A 17,020-nucleotide genomic window follows, 5' to 3' on the forward strand; every position below is an offset into this window, starting at 1 on the left:
AATCATTTGATTTTGGTTTTGCTTAAAAACAGAAGACCGTTAGAAATAAAAGAAGGAGGATTAAAATATGTAATTTCATCTACTCAATTTTACCAAACTGTGTATTGATTACTCTTAAGACAAAATTCTCAAAGCATTTTAGAGGATGATTTCTCCTCCATGGCACCTGATCCCATCCCTGTTTTTGAAGGTATATTGTTCATTCTGCTCTTCTTTAGATGAACTTATGAACATGGTTACGGTTCGTTATTTATATATTTCATGAAAAAATATTGTAATTGGGTCCAGCTTTTACAAAATTGCTCGGCAGATATTCCATAAGACAATAGTGACTAAACGTCTACCGGTTCCAATAAAATACATAACCTTTAATCCAAACTCTGCAATTCTTCTTACAATACATTTTAACTGGCTGATCTATGAAATATTAATGTTTTTATAAATTAAAAAGTACGTATATTACGAGTTAAATACATAAATTTCATTAATTTCTGAAACGATCTTAATAAATGCAATGAAATAGAATTTTAGCACATCTTCCTTTTCTGCTTCTAAATATTGTCAATGCATGTATCTCTCTTATTTGCTCTGCTCCTATTTTGTATTGTTTTATGGACTTTGATATCGAATACTGTTCGTTATCTCCATATCCTTCATCCTTCTATAGGAAAACGTTGAAGGCTGGAAAATAAGGATAAAATCCGTACTCTGGGTATCGTAGGTTTAAAAATTTTAATTGGATTCAAGCTATTTGATATGGCAATTTTAATTAATAATTACTTAATTAAAAAGTTTCCAGAATTATTTGCCATACTTGTATGTTATCCACCAAGATGCTGTGATCCAAGAGCCTAAACAACTAAACTATTGTAAATCTTTGAAACAAAAACGTATACGACGAAGTATTTTCAATGAAAAGGCATTGTATCTTGATCTAAAAGTTTCGTTCGATACCTTGTGTTTCAACTGGATAACAGTTTTTAAATTGTATATTACATGTATTGATTATATGCGTTTAAAGCTTCAGTGCAAAGACACCTTGAAAGGAATAAAAAGAAGTTTTGTGGTTTAGTGAACAAGGTAAAATCAATGAAATATCAAAGAATATGCGATCAAATGCACAGGAGATCAAGTTAAATATTGATTTCTACATCACATTCTTATGTTTTCAACAAAGATTCAATAATTTCAGCCGAATAGAATTTACTTTCTGAACTTAAAAAAAAACTTTGGAAAAAAGTTTTAATTGACGCAGTTCTTGTAGAGAGAATATCTCAAGAGTGTTCTCGATCAAATTTATTTTACGTTAACTATTAAATCACTAATTACACCTGGGTCCTTGTTCATTTAAAACTCCTGTTATATTTAAATGCATTTAAATGGCCATATAGATTCTACACGGTTAAAAATAAAAATCAAACAGTGGTGGCTTTTAAATATAAATCTAAACCAATCAACTGTACTGTTTCTTGAGTGTTCTGTTCCCGATGTCACCTAGGCGACGTGACGCTACCTGCTCGATCATGGTATTTCTGACACACTAAGAAGAAAAAATAAAAGAACTTTGAAGAGGATATAAGAAAAACTGTGAAACTATCATCATGGCAGATAACGAGGTAGGTGATTGTAATAAACATACTTCTTACCGAGATAAACAAAGTTTAAATGCAATATAACAAGGCAGAGAGAAGTCTGCTTATCTAAGTTTGCTCCTAATTAAACAAAAAGTTTTATAAGCGAAAGTGCATTTACTCGGACAACCCCGAGTCCTTAAAAACTGACCACCTGAAAGTTTCTCCCGAACTTGTAACTTGGAACTTGATTTTGGTTCTTAATGTTATCTCTCAATATCTCTAGTAACTTTCAAATATACTGCTGATTGAATTATTAAAATCTTTAATAGGTAAGATATATACATAGATAAACAGAAAAAGTAAGCCTTAGCATAAATAATAAGACAATTCATTCGTCTTCAGATTTCTATTTTTAAAAAGTGCAACAAATGTGTTTTAACGCTTGTATCAATCAAACTGAGCAATTATATCATGGATTCGTAGTTTTATTTGAACAGGATAAAGACATTTAAATCTTTTGGTAAGGTTGTTATTAACTCGAATAAGATTTACGAGATATTTAAAAAGAATGTGTTCTCTAGATAGAATAATTATAAACAACAGCCTTTTGTGTAGCTTGTTTGGTGATTAAATTTTGGAGGCTTCTCTGTTTTAATCTGTTTTTTTTAATATATGCTTTGTCAATCTTGTCTTGTTCAAAGATAAGAAATATTTGTACGAAAGGTATCGTTCACAACATTATCTCTGAACCAATTCGCACATAGTTATACCTGACGAAATTGAGTTGCCTGTCACTTTACTTTAAAGATGGATAAGGAGGAGAAAGTTCCCCAAGAGGAGACGACTGATTCTAAAAATGAATCAGACGTAAAAACGGAAGAGACTCCTCCTCAGAAAGAGGAGCCAGCTCCTCGAAAGTCTATAGCGGAGGCCCCCACAGCGAAACCAGAGAAAACGGTACACAAAAAGGTTGAAATGAAATAGTCTAATGTCACGTGGTGGGGCACGCAGAGTAACAACTGTATCACAATACAGACTTGGACATGGATAAAAATTCCAATAAAACAACATTCTGCTTGCATTCTAATATTAATTTAAGTGTTATCGACTAATTAGCACTAATATTTTCAGCAGCTAATGACAAGAACTGACCGATTATTAAAATATTGCTAGGTCTGAATACTAGTAACCTTTAACAAGATGTATATTGAATTACAGGGTATAAAGGTGTCAGTTATTGGACTGTTATTTCACCACAACTTTATGCACAGCATGTAACATAATTGATCCATTGAATAAATATTTGGTGCATTAAAATTTTTGTTTTGCTATGGAAAATTGAGAAAACAAAAAGGTACGTGTCCCTCAACATGCTCAATTTTAAACAATTATGCTCTTTGTGAATAAATTCGTTGAAGCAGCCTGTTTACATAGCACTAAGGGGTTTTAACACGAAAGTAAACTGTTTTATATTAATCAGAAAATTTTGAGCACAGTCACGTTTAAAATGTTTGACAGAATCACAAAGCAGAAGTGTTTTTCTCTGTTTTAACAAGTGATAAACAATCAAGTCAATATTTATCTTTCATGTAAAGTAAATAGTTTATGAGAATGAAAAATATTAATGAAAAACAATGTGCATTTTTTTCACAATCAATGTTTTGTTGTACTAAGTTTTACATTTTTTCTTTAATCTTCATCATGATGCATGAAAGTATCATAGTGTAGATTCAAGATTGTTCAAATCATGATCCGCAGGGTATGGTGAGGCCATAATTTATGATTAAAGATTAATGTTTTTCAAATTTATTTTATTGAATAAATCAAAAGGACTCGAAAAAAAACTTACTGGTTCCTTATTAATACAATATGCCATGCAAAATAGTTTACAGAAATATATGATATTAACAGAAAAAATAGGTGAAATGTACATGTATATAACCAACGTCGCAAAATAAAATATATACATTGATCATACAGTGGGGAAAATCTGCTGGTGAAGAACAACAGTGGTTGTGGCTCAGGTGTGTGTTGTAGTCCATGGGCCTCTTGTTTTCAATTCGATTCGAGTTTATTTCGATTTTAGAAAAAAAGCTGCAAGTCATTTCTACGTGCAGAACCTCATGCAGACTTATTAATTTGTTTTTAATTATCCAACTGAAATAACTCAGATTCTTTATATCGATCTATTAAAAGGAAAAAGAATGGAAAAGAATGGATGAAAAGCGCTTGCTGCGTAACAATTACAAACTCATTTATACTGGAAACTAGCTAGAAAACAAGTACTAGTAATTACTAGATCAGTATCAAAACTCATTACCAGAAGTTCTATTTCCAGTCACAGAATAAAATGAAAATGTCTGCTAACTCTGAAAAACATATCCCCAAGAAGTACTATGTTTTATTAAAAGTAAAAGCAAAAGAGAAATCATAATAAATGATTATATGTTTTGTTTTTTTTTTTATTAAATTTCTTCTTTAATTTTCACTATCAATGGATTTCCAGGCAAAGTCCAAGACGTTTCAACTATATTAATTTTAATGAAAAATCCTAAAGGTGTTTGATTTCTTCATTAATAGCCCTGGTCGGTTTCTCACAATAAAAAGTTATTGATAATTTTTCGACGTATATTGTGTCAATTTCTCAAGTACAATGTTCTTTAAACAAGCATAGACAAAAAAGTTACCCTTCGAGTATTTTAGCGTCAATAAAATGTTAGAAATTTCCTCTTAGACATTCGGCCACAAAGTCATTGAAGTTTTGCAAAAACTTGTAATTGATAAAATGTTAGCAACTGTCAATAAAGACCTCAGAAAATCTAACGTCTGTTAAATACCCGACATCCAATGCCCGATTTATTTCCTATTACATGTACGCGTATTAAATTCTTCGTGCTAGTATTCAATCGGCTTAAAGAATTAATACAAGCAAAGAAACATGATTGACTTATTTTAAATAAACAACCTCAGATTTGTTAGGATACTTGATTTTTATTTATCAGTATTAATAAATTTTGTACTTTTATTGAATGATCGACATTGCACATACGCCATGACGTCATACCAGCAGGAGCAGAACACAGCAGACGACCACTCAGGTCTTTATAGAATATAGCAGTAATGTAAGTCTGGGTTGTTTTGACAGAAGGAGAAAGATGAGAAGAAAGAGCAGCAGAAGCCAAAAGAAGAGGTAGCAGAAGAACAGAAACACGAGACTGATGACGATGACAAAAAAGAGGAAGACACGGGTAAATATGTCACGTGACATCAGTGGACCAATACTGTCTCTGCATAATTAATTTGTAATTGTGACTCCATGCTTAATATCTATATACTAAATGGGATGTCGACAATAATCCGTAACATACCGAGTGACTCTAACTTATAACGAAAGTACTAAGTAAAATATAAATCTGTAGGGACAGTCCGTGTATATATATAGTCGGCTTCATACTAACAGTTCATTGGGAGAAAATTCATACATGCACTTTTAAATCCCAAGACGCTTGTCTTTGATTGAATAATAGGCAGTACAAGACTGACGTTTTATATTGAATTTCAGTTAAGCAAGTAATCAGTAGATGAATTATGCATGAAAAAATACTCATTTTGGAACCTAACCTAATGACGAAACCAACAGGCTTTGTCTGTTTATAGGTATCGACACTGCCTCTGTCATTTCAAATAAAAGAGCATAACCATTTCGACTGGTGAAAATTTATTTATTAGTTGTAATTCGTTGATAATTATTGGCCTTTTTTCTTGCTAAATGTAAAAAAAGGATTTGCTATTCTGTCTTAGAGAAATGCATCACGCATGCGTACTGGTCACTTGATTTCCAGCAATACTTTCAGATAAAAATATGACATGTGGAAAGGTAAATATATATTTCGTAGCTTTAATTGTAAGATAGTTAGCAATTAAATATCTCAATTATTCATTTATATCACGGTTGATGTTTATTTGTAAATCTACATGTACTAAGCCATTTCAAATATGTGATGATGATTAAAATGAATGTCTCGCTAACACTTCCAAATTCATCTAGCTTTGTGCACACCAATCATTGTTTTTATTCCAAAATTTGATTAAAAACAGGTACGCGTAAAGTAACTTTCGAGTCTCGTGACATAAACTCTGTCAAAGACTTACATAACGGAAGTGAAACAAAGGCAAGTGGTGCAGAAAATGATGTTAGGAACGCAGATAACAGTGAAACAAAGACAAATAATAAAATTCCAGATGATGAACCTACTGTACCTGAAAAAAATGACACTATGGACCTTGAGGATGTAAACAGTGATTCAGACTCAGAAAAACAAAAAACTGACAAAGAAAGTACACGACACAATTTAGACTCGAATACAAATCGAGAGGTCGAACAAAAATCAAATGTCAACAATTCAGAACCCGAACAGAAAAGGGGGGCGTTAGAATCAAGCACTTCTGATGATAACGTAAGAGACTCAAATGCCAGTGCAAAAATAGAAAATATAAAAACGGGGAGCGATTCAGAACCAAGTCAAAAAGAGGAAAATTCAGAACCTACGTCTGGAAATGAAGACACAAGTGAAAAGACGGAGAAAGCTGAGAAGTCGGAAACGAGCGACAGTGGTTATGTCCCTTTAGACAAATTATGGTCCAGTCCAAAACGGGAATTCAAAGGTGTACAGCGTGAGTATAGTTTTGAATACAGGAGATCAACATCGACTTCCTCCTACACAGCACCGAAAGAAAAAGAAGAAGAGCAAGCAAAGGAAAAGACTGAATCCGACAAACCAAAACCAGACATAGAAGAAAGCCAAAAAGAAAACAATGATGATTCAATACAGACTGATAACAATAAAGTGTCTTCTCCCATTGATTCTAGGGGAAAATACGTTAATGATAGGGACAGAAGTGAATCACTCGACTCTAGTGACAAACATGAAATCAAAGAAAAAAATGTGAAAAGTGATAATGAAAGTGCAAAGGAAGTGACAGAAGAATCGAAAAAGCCAGAGAACGGTGAGTATCACAAAGAGCCTTCTCCAAAACAAGAAAAGCAACCAGAGTCAACAGAAATATCACAAGGAGAAGACTCAGAACGTAGAGATGAAAAACAAACTGAAAAGAAAGAGAAAGATCAGGAACTTAAAGCTGAACAGCAAACTGAAAAGGAGAAAGATGAGGACGACTGGAGATTCGATGACATAAAATCGTCAGACGAGGGATCAGAAGAGGCACGATCTGACGATGAACATATAGAACAGGATAAAAATAGAAATGTAGAGGAAATAACAATACCAAAGGCTGAGAAAGATGATTATGAAGAGGAAAAGTTTGAATCTGAATCCGATGATAATATATCAGTGGAAGACACCACGCCCTATAGGGAGGAACACAAGGAAGAACCAAAGAGTGAACCAAAGAAAGAACCAGCAAAGCAGTCCAAAGAACCAGCAAAGAAACCAAAATCACAACCAAAGAAAAGACCCCAGCCTTCTCCCTCTCCAAGACCTTCCTCTCAACCAAATAGGAACCTGCAGAGGCCGGTCGCTAAAAGTGCGCAAGTGACAGGTCGAACTTCCGATAGTCGACGAGCTTTGTCCCCCGCCCAGATGAGGACTCCGAGGTCCCAGACGAACACTCCCAGGTCAAAACAGCGACCCCAGACAACACCTGGAGGACCGCGGAGTCATTCCAGAATAGGTGACAAAGCAAACCATAACCATTTATGCATGCAATTTAGACAGCCAGACAATACTCAGATCTTAAATGTAGAGTATAGCTAGCTCGAAGTTCTTTCTAAATTAGCTAGCAACTCGAGGCTAAAAAGTGCCATTTAGAGGCGTAGAAAACAACAGTGACGTGTTTAATTTCAGTACGACAGGTGTGTGATGCATTTCTGGTAGACCAAGTATACCCACTCGAACATCACCCGACTAACTGTGCTCACATTTCATATGTATTTTAATATTTTTTACGTTTACTCACAACTGTCGATATACAATTCTTTATACGCGTTGTTAATGACGTCACGATTGAAGGTAATGTAAGTAAAACAATAGAAATTGCTAATCTGCTTCTGTTGCCTTGTAGCCTTAGGTGTCTCATTTGTTCGTATTCACTTTTTCAAAAAATTATAACTGTCTTAAAACAGCTTCCTTCCTATGTTCTTAATTCATGTTATTTACATGTACTTTTTGTCGAACTAGTCCCTTTTGCATGTCTAAACTTTTCTTCTGTTCGTAAGTTTATATTTTTTCAGGGTTGCATGGCATTTTTTTAATAAGTTAAAACTAATACATTGTCCCTTGCCCCAAATTTAGGGAAAAAAATTACAAAAAAGAAAGTAAAATTTAAGACGGGAAAGAAGACAGGTATGTTTATTATATTGTGTGAAAAGCTACGCATGCGTCATGCTCGTTATAGAAAAGTCGTTTTATGCAAATATAAGCTGAATATATATGTCTATGTACTGTTTTTGTGTTTATTTACTTTGCTTCTTGTATAAACAGGCTATTCCGTTTTACCAACAGTAACACAGTCTATCCTAATTTCACAATACTAGTAAATTTCTATAGTATAATTATAGTGTAAAACTAACTGGAATTAGTTTTAATGCTGTATGTGTGACCTAATCATACTAATAATTTGTCCGTTCAGAACACTTAAAGGAAAGCAGAAATGTTCACACATCTGGAAAATCTCGAGTTATCCACCCTTCCTTTACGTAATCCTCTATCAAAGCATGACCCTAGCTAGTCGGAGTTGTCTAACTTGCATGTGGAATGCACACCATTAAAAGGCACATTTTCAAATTGTCCATCATGTTAAAGTTGTATTGAGATTTGATTTCTTCTTTATCTCGATTTCACATTAATGGAACCCTATATGAGTTTTCTTCACTTTTATTGACCGTAATAACAGTCATTTTGATAACTAACCATTTCTTGTTCTTTTACGATAGGCTCAGTTCGCACATCCGCAGTTCATATATCACAATATTTTCACAATATTTTCATATTGATAGCGTCAGAAGACGGCCAAAAAAGACAGAAGGAATTCTTCCGCGCAGAGTTGACGAGGCTTCAGAAGAGTCTAAAAGACGAATCGTCCAAAATCCACAAACCCAAACAGTGAGTCTGAATTAACAATTGTTCTTATTTAATTGGCAATTAGATGTAGATAATTCACTTAAATTCAACTGTATTGTCGAACTTGAAAGTCTTTGAAAATGACATCATTTTTACTACAAAGTGATAAGTTCAATTTGTATGCCTGTTGGTGCCTTGTAAGAATAACCTAGTTTTGATTGCATCTTGTAAGTTATATATGTCTTTTACATTTTGCAGAAGAGAACACTACCCATTTGTTTGGACTAGTTTGGAACCCTACTATAATACATACGTGGCACGATTCCTTATTGATGCTGTAAGTATACAAATCTCGGTTATGTAACTTACCTACAGTAACTAATCACTCGGATACATAAAGGAAAACCCAACAAATTCCGGATCTAGAATCTCTCAGGCTTAACAACCATTTCATCATTTATTGTTGGTTTACGTTATATTAAAAGCAAAAATCATCTTTTCATATCCTGTTTTCATTACATCTTTTTAGAATAGCCATAAACTTTAAATTAGTTTAGTTTTTATAGTTTTGAATTTCTAATAAAACTTTCATAGCTTTACAGACTTTGCACTTTAAACTTTCCACATTGTAGTATACTTGATACTTGTACATTTTAGCCAGAAGAAGCCATTTTCCACCCTAAAACAAGGAAGGACTTTGTAAGCAAATCTATAGAGGCTTGATTTTATTTCATGTACCTGCGTCTCACGAGACGATGCTGTAGGGCGCTTCTTCTCATTTACCCATCCTTCTCTCCCTTTGCTTTTTGTTGACAAAGATGTTCTATTCTTTAAATAGGATTGTGATCTAGTTCAACACTGCTGTAGAAAACGTGCCGTGAAATGAAATGTTTTTGATTTTCAGTTGGTGTGGGGCACCTTGAACTTTTGGTTATTTACCGTCTTGTGATTGGTCTTTGATGATCATTCCTCTATTCAGCAGGGTGTATATATACATTTTCGCTGCAGACGTACTCAGTGTGTTGTTTTCTTTACAGCCTGAGACAGAGCGACCTCAAACACGTGGTCGTCCGATCAGTCGCGGGAAACTCTATGTAAGATTTCCTACCCACAATTCACAGCACCCGCCATTTTGGTTGTTTTATCTTTAACAGTTTTGACACATTGTAGCACGTAATCATTCAAATTGTTCCAAGGCGATATTACTTGGGTGGATATGGTTTGTACCATAATTTGGAGGAAGGGACATTTAAAATTATTACTTATTCATTTAATTTAATTTTAAGAAGACAGATGTATATGGAAGAAAGTCATTGCCTATTGAAATTAACTTACATTCCCAGATAGCAGGATGTTATTGGACCTTTGTTGGGCCAACAACGCTCCTTATGTTGGGCCACTGTTTGAGTTCAACATTGGGCCATCGGTAATTTGCTCATCGGCCCTTAATCAAACCAACTTGTTGGCTTATTGTTGGGCCAATGTAACAGTTAATATTGGGCCACTGTTGGGCCAATGTATTATTTCAATATTGGGAAAACGTCATTTTTGTACAATTGGGCCATTGTAAGCAACTAATGTTGGGCCAACGGTAATTTGCTCATCGGCCCTTAATCAAACCAACTTGTTGGCTTATTGTTGGGCCAATGTAACAGTTAATATTGGGCCACTGTTGGGCCTTGTATTTTTTCAATGTTGGGCAAACGTATTTTTGTACAGTTGGGCCATTGTAAGCAATTAATGTTGGGCCAACGGTAATTTGCTCATCGGCCCTTTATCAGACCAACTTGTTGGCTTGTTGTTGGACCAACGAACGGACATCATTGAGCCATTGTTGGGCCCACATATTCTTTCAATATTAGGAAAACATCATTTTTGGGCCGAAGTTGGTTTGTATCTTATTGGATCTCCAGCATGACAACTCATTTGCTCTTCACTGGTTGGCCATTTGTCCTCAAAATTGACAAAAAATATATATACAATAAGGTTATACTAGCTTTGTAGTACAGTTTAATGGTATTGAATACTATCTATATATGCTATATATGCTAGATTAATAGTTTAATACATATACTCAATATCTCATAGAATTGCCATCAACAAGTATTGCATTGTAAGTAGCTCTACATTAGTTAAAAAACTGAGGAAAAGGAAATCAAAATATAAAATTAAATTATAACATACTATAATTTTATTGCTCAGTGCATGAAGAAAACATTAATAAAGAATTAAAAGTTGATGCTCACTTCAAGCGATACATGGAGGGTTACATGACTGTATACTCCCTCTCTGATGTACATTATGCACAAGTTCAGTAAATTAAAGGTATCTATAAGCACGTCTAACAAATAAACAAAGCCCTCCTTTTCTTAAAATAATACTAAAATGAATCCCGTCATTTTGTTTACTTACACAAAAAAATGTTTCTGGCATCTGCATCGTGTTTATAACCGACAAACAGACACAAAAAAGGGTAGAACTACAGGTATGTCACACTATATTACAGAAAAAAGTTAGGCACTGTGACTTTCCATCTGATCCCTCTCTTAAGTCTCCATTTCCTCTTCCCGAGTCTCCTCCTCTCTTCTTTTCTTCTCTGTCCGTTTCTTCCTCCCCCATCCCTGTCCTTGGCATACCTTAGCCATTCTTTGATTGTGTTCTCCATGTCTTTTTAGAATCTCCAGTAGCACTAAAATTGTAATATTTGGTACTTAATATATTTGTTACTTTTCTCAGCAAAGAATAAACATACGATTAAATTTACAAGTATATCATTATATGTTTAAGTTGTCAATTAAGGAATAACCGTCTTTTTTGTTTCATGGTGTGATTAAGTGATTAGCTTGCGTGATGAAGGCATTTATGCATAATATTTATACGCTTGATAATCATCATCACAACAAATGATTCAATGTTGCCCCATATAAAGTACATGTATTGAAAATTTGTCGTTACACTGAACAAATTTTAAATGAAAGAACCCAATTTATTTTTAGTACTGAATAAATTTTGTTTTAACTTCAGCAAGTTCAACATTTTCAAAATGTTTGATCATGTACTCGACGTTAAGTGTATGTAAGTAAATTAAGTGGTAGTCTTCGGAAATGTATTCTACTAGACACAAATATCAATTTAAATAAGGAGCAAATTATTTATTGTTTTAACTGTATCAAAACACATTTTTTTACTTTCATTTATTTTTCTTGTATAGAAACAAAAAATTTAATCATTGATAATTTATTTTGTTTTGATAAATTATAAGAATTTTAAATTTATTTTAGCTAGCTTGATTTTTCAAGTAGGATTGGTTGTAGATTTATTTCTGATTGTAGAGACGATCAGATTTGTTAATATACAGATTTGTAACAATTAAATGTTTATACACATTGGCCCAATGTTGGTCCACTATATCGGGCTAACATTGGGCAAATGAGAAAAATGACACTGGGCTAACGTCATTTGCCAACATCGGCCCAATGTTCTTGTTGACATTTTGCCAACAATGTCACATTCATTGGGCCAATGTTGGCGCAACGTTGGGCCAATATCTGTAGAAATAACACTCTACATTGGGCCAACGTTGGCCAAACATATCGGGCCAACATTGGGCCGATGAGCAAACTTAAATTGGGTCAATGCTATTTGCCAACATTGGCCCGATGTAACCGATTACATTGGCCCAACGTTGGCCCAATGTTAGCATGCTATCTGTACAGTGTTGACCCAACAGCACCTGGCCTCTGCACTTCCCCGTGTCTGATTTACACAGATTTGTACATGATATCGTTTAAAAACTAAACGTTAATTCGGCTGTGCCGAGGCAAACATATTATTAATACTTACAAAGTGGATGCAGATATGCAAGGTATCAGTCTCATTACGCTCGTGTCAGATTAAAAATGGCGCGGATATTACAAGTAGCCCGGTTGTTGTCTACCCATGATGCTCAGTCAGATTCATGGTATATTGGGCCAACGTAGGGCCGATGCCAATCCCCAAACAAATATTTTCTCTCATGATAAAAGTATTATGATATAATGCCAACAGTTAGCCCAACATTGGCGCACTATTATTCATAACCAGCTATCAATATTCCATGTTGGGCCATTTGTGGCCCAATCAAGGTAACCCAACATAGATAATAGAACCATAATGTAAGATTGGGCCAACGGTGTTCTGCTATCTGGGTTATTACAAATAAATAAGCATATACACAATTCAAAAACTAGAATAAAACACTCTTTGGTGCTTGATCACTTAAGTGCAAAGTTAAAATGTTGAAAATATCATATCTAAACAAAAGCAGTCATCCAATGATAAGCATGGACATAGAAAATCCTCTTAATTATTTCAGAATGTGCCAACGTTGTCCCAACGTAAAGCTCAGCAGCTAATTATAAAATTGACACCATTAATTAGTTGGCAGTAAAATAATTGGGCCAACGTTGGCCCAATATAAATATACCATCTTTGAAAGACCTAAACAAAATAACACTTGTGTGTATTACAATTTACAAACATTGAGCCAACGTTGGGCCAACATAATACTACCAACTTGATAGGACACGCACTTTAAGGGTGTATTACAAACAATGGGTCAACGTTGGGCCAACATACTACTACCAACTTGATAAGGCACTTTCTTTTAGGGTGCATTACAAACAATGGGCCAACGTTGGGCCAACATACTACTACCAACTTGATAGGACACGTTCTTTAAGGGTGTATTACAAACAATGGGCCAACGTTGGGCCAACATAATACTACCAACTTGATAAGGCACTTTCTATAAGGATGTATTACAAACATTGAGCCAACGTTGGGCCAACATACTACTACAAACTTGATAAGGCACTTTCTTTAAGGGTGTATTACAAACAATGGGCCAACGTTGGGCCAACATATTACTACCAACTTGTAAATACACTTTCTTTAATGGTGTAATATAAACATTGGTCCAACGTTGGGCCAACGCCATGATCCTTCCTTCTTTTGAAACTAAAGTGAATGGAAGTTGCTTACGTTGGACCAACGTTGGGCCAACATAGGATTTCCGTCATGGTCGAGAAGGTTGAATTGGTAACATTGGTCCAACGTTGGCCCAAAGTTGTTCCCCCAACGCCAACCATACAACCTTTAACAAATGTTGGCCCAACATAGTCATGCTATCTGGGTTATTTATTTATGCATTGACAAAATTTAATATATGTATATCGTAACCAAAAAATGATACAACTGAACTCCCATATATACTCATATACAATATATTCCTCTTATTAACAATCCAATTTAGTTTTCTAACTAAAAGAGTAAATGGTGAACTCAAGCATTATTACAAGATATTGCAATTATCATGATGTCAGGCCAAAAACTTTATAACATGGGGGTTACGTTTTCCTTGCCTTATTTAATATAGTATGTTGTGTGATTATCAAGTGAAAGAGAAAAAATAAATTTGAGCACTTTTAATTTAAAATTTTTTTTTAAACCAGAATACGTTTTCTTTAGTATTTTCATTTAGCCATCTTCTAAAAACTCACTTTTAAAGCACGTCTTTTCATTTAAGTTCAGTTAAATTACTGCCATTTCCACGAATCATTCAAAGACATAACATGTCCTTGACCTTACTGTGCTTTAGAAGTAACTGAGCTAGAAATGATTTTCTTTAAATGATTAGTTTTTTAAGTATAAATGCTCTGAAATATATTTTATCTGCCATATAAATTTAACTTATTACATTTAAAAGCTGTTTTGAACACTATAAAATAAATACCCAATGTTGTGGGACACCATGTAAATTTACAGGTTTTCAACAGTGTAAACAGACTATCTAAATCGGCAGAGATGTGAGTACGGTTTGTACTGTTTTTAACTACATTGTACTGTTATTGATACATTGGCAGGCTGAAGACCCCCAGCCCGGCTACGTCAGTAGAAATACAGCCATTGGACTGTGTGACCCGTGGACTGACCTCCGAATGGACCGAGAACTCTTACCCAGGCTCGAGACCCCCACCAAAAAGTCCAGGACACGAGCCATGCAGAAAGAGTCAGTATAAAAAGCTAGATATCCATTTTAACACAAATCAAGAAAATCTTTCGAGCGACGTAATTATGAAACTTTCATAAACTGGATCAAAATTTTTCCATTTATTTGATTGTTTAATTTCATCAACACAATTACGTTTTATCATTTGTTCAAATATTAACTTTTTAACAACTTTTTTGTTAAATCAGTCAAAAACCGAAAAAGAAAGAGAAACCCCCCAAACAAGGAAGCACAAGACTGCCAAAGTTTCCAGTGGTGGATTTCTCTTCCAGCAAAGAGAACGCCACAAAACGGTTCCCATATAGCGAAGTGCCAAAGTTCAGGTAGGCAAAGCCAAGGTTTATGAATGAAATAAATCTCAAATGCATTTTTAATTCTGGTATGTAACTGTAACTTTCATAAGTTCATGCATTTCTGAGTAAGTCACTTAAATAAAGGCAGAAAATTTTTGAAATAGTTAGGATTTTTTCTGTTTCTTTTTCAGACAAGAGGTGATGGGACGCTACAAACAAGATGCGCCCAAAAAGGTGAATTCAGATTACAGCCGAACAAGGGACGATTTCTATCGAATGGATCTGGATCGACTTGATGAAGTCCACCCAATTAACCGCCCGCACATGCGCAAAGCCTATTTTGCATACCTTCAAAATACGCCTGGTTCTAAGAAAGCAATCAATGAGTGTGTGAAGGGACTGAACAATGAACAGGCTCAAAAAGCCAACTGAGAGATCTGCGTGTTCATATAAACAGTGCTAATGTAAAATGAGAAAAATATTGATATTTCTATCACATTTATAAGTCGTGTGTTGAGTAAAAGTCCAGTTTCCCTTAACCGTTTAGAGGACGAAGTACCAGCTATTGATCAGTACAACAGCTTAATGTAATATCTACTGAAGGCATATTGAATATGTAGTGTGTTCAACATCAGAACTTAAAAGATTTATATATTCAAGAGAACTTATTATGAACAGATTGTCTGTGATATATTTAACACTTTTGTTTGAGACATTCATTTGCCTACTCTGAGTTGATTTGCTTCGTCTTTTTCCCTCGCTTTTTACAGGTGTCATTTTTCTAATGTTCACTGAAAAGTGAGCCAAAATATTTTTTGAATTTCATGTAAAATTACATAAGGTTATCTAAATTTCACATTTTTTTCGTTTTCTGATTTTGCATTGACGTTCGATAACTCAGGGTAGAGATTTTATTGTTTTACGAAGCTTACTTTGGTACGTTGACAACACCATGGTAATGAATACTTCAGATCATAGTACTGTTAGCTAGATTTTGTTCAAATTTTGGACTTTTTTTCCAAAACAACTGATATAGTCACAATTTTTCTTTTGTTCGATTCTGAAGCTGGTTTTCTTTTCATTTCCATTGTTACAGGTATGCTTGTGCAGTCATATATTTGTTAACCGTTCACATTCGTAAATAAAGTCAGTAACAATTGAATTACAATTATATTCTCTTTTCTTAAACATGTTCAATTGTTGTTTTTAAAATGAAAAAAATATCAATACATTGATCAATACTCAACTGTGAATAAGACATTTCTTGCCGATCGAGTAGAATTTTGTCTCATAAGTCTTGTAGTTTCTTTATTAGATACTTCGTTTACTGGACATCGATTCCTTCTTGTTCAAGCTGCCCTTTAAGTGTATTTCATACAATCGTATTTACAAACAGGCACTGTGTAATCTAGAAATATCCCGATCCTGAAAGTGAGCTGCAGTACTGCTGACTTGCTTGTAAAAACTGAAACTAATAGGTTAAATTTATCAAATTGAGATCAACCTTCTTTGGAAAGTTTTCCCCTGACTGTCCCAAGCATTTTAGAAGTTATAAAATTCACCTCTCCTTTTAGAAGTCGCTGAAACAGGTTGTTTTTTAATCTACTGTAATTCCTTTAATTCTCTTAATTGCAGCTCTAGTACTACGCTAAATCTTTCCAATCTCTATTAATGGTCTCTTAAATTTTCCACTATTAAACGAAATATCATTGTTTTAGCATCTTTATTTCGAATAATAGACTTGATATGTTAAGTAATATTAAGGAGAATGACGTTAGGGAATGCTTTATTGGAAGGAGGTAACGTCCTCATCCATTAGAAAATTTCTTGACAAGTAACGGTAAATTGATTGAAGTCAGTATTGATCTGGGGAAAAGATGAATTAGTTTGTTATCAGCAGTCTAACAACAGGACTCCTAACATTCTCTTCTTGTACTGGACATAGTTTCATATTTGGATGTTTTGCTGACGATAAAGGTCAACTAAAAACTACATTATTTGACAAACGAGATGGCATCAGTTTTT

At 34.3% G+C, this 17,020-nt stretch overlaps 1 protein-coding gene across 4 annotated transcripts; it reads left to right on the forward strand.

Moving 5' to 3' along the window:
* Nucleotides 1-1,358: 1,358 nt before the first annotated feature.
* Nucleotides 1,359-16,163, forward strand: LOC134231153 (uncharacterized protein DDB_G0286299-like). Of its 4 annotated transcripts, none has more exons than XM_062713071.1 (10): nt 1,359-1,616; nt 2,382-2,531; nt 4,720-4,822; nt 5,673-7,265; nt 8,590-8,695; nt 8,912-8,990; nt 9,691-9,747; nt 14,557-14,702; nt 14,891-15,025; nt 15,187-16,163. In XM_062713071.1, exons 1-10 carry the CDS (start codon nt 1,602-1,604, stop codon nt 15,425-15,427), a joined length of 2,625 nt encoding a protein of 874 aa, XP_062569055.1. In that variant the 5' UTR covers nt 1,359-1,601; the 3' UTR covers nt 15,428-16,163. The 4 variants fall into 4 exon arrangements, with proteins under 4 accessions (XP_062569055.1, XP_062569057.1, XP_062569056.1 ...); XM_062713072.1 differs by lacking the exon at nt 9,691-9,747 and adding an exon at nt 9,311-9,352 and having other exon boundaries at nt 1,363-1,616; XM_062713073.1 differs by lacking the exon at nt 9,691-9,747 and having other exon boundaries at nt 1,362-1,616.
* The last annotated feature ends 857 nt before the right edge of the window (nt 16,164-17,020 follow it).

This window comes from Saccostrea cucullata, unplaced genomic scaffold (assembly GCF_032062105.1).
Source record: "Saccostrea cucullata isolate Sc308-1 unplaced genomic scaffold, CSIRO_AGI_Scuc_v1 ctg645, whole genome shotgun sequence".
In the NCBI taxonomy this organism is placed as follows: domain Eukaryota; kingdom Metazoa; phylum Mollusca; class Bivalvia; order Ostreida; family Ostreidae; genus Saccostrea; species Saccostrea cuccullata.

What these genes read in the sequence shown, in the direction of transcription:
- LOC134231153 (XM_062713071.1), top strand. An exon ending in GCGGAGTCATTCCAGAATAG is followed by an intron (nt 7,266 to 8,589) that starts GTGACAAAGCAA and finishes TCATATTGATAG; the next exon opens with CGTCAGAAGACGGCCAAAAA. An exon ending in CACGATTCCTTATTGATGCT is followed by an intron (nt 8,991 to 9,690) that starts GTAAGTATACAA and finishes TTTTCTTTACAG; the next exon opens with CCTGAGACAGAGCGACCTCA.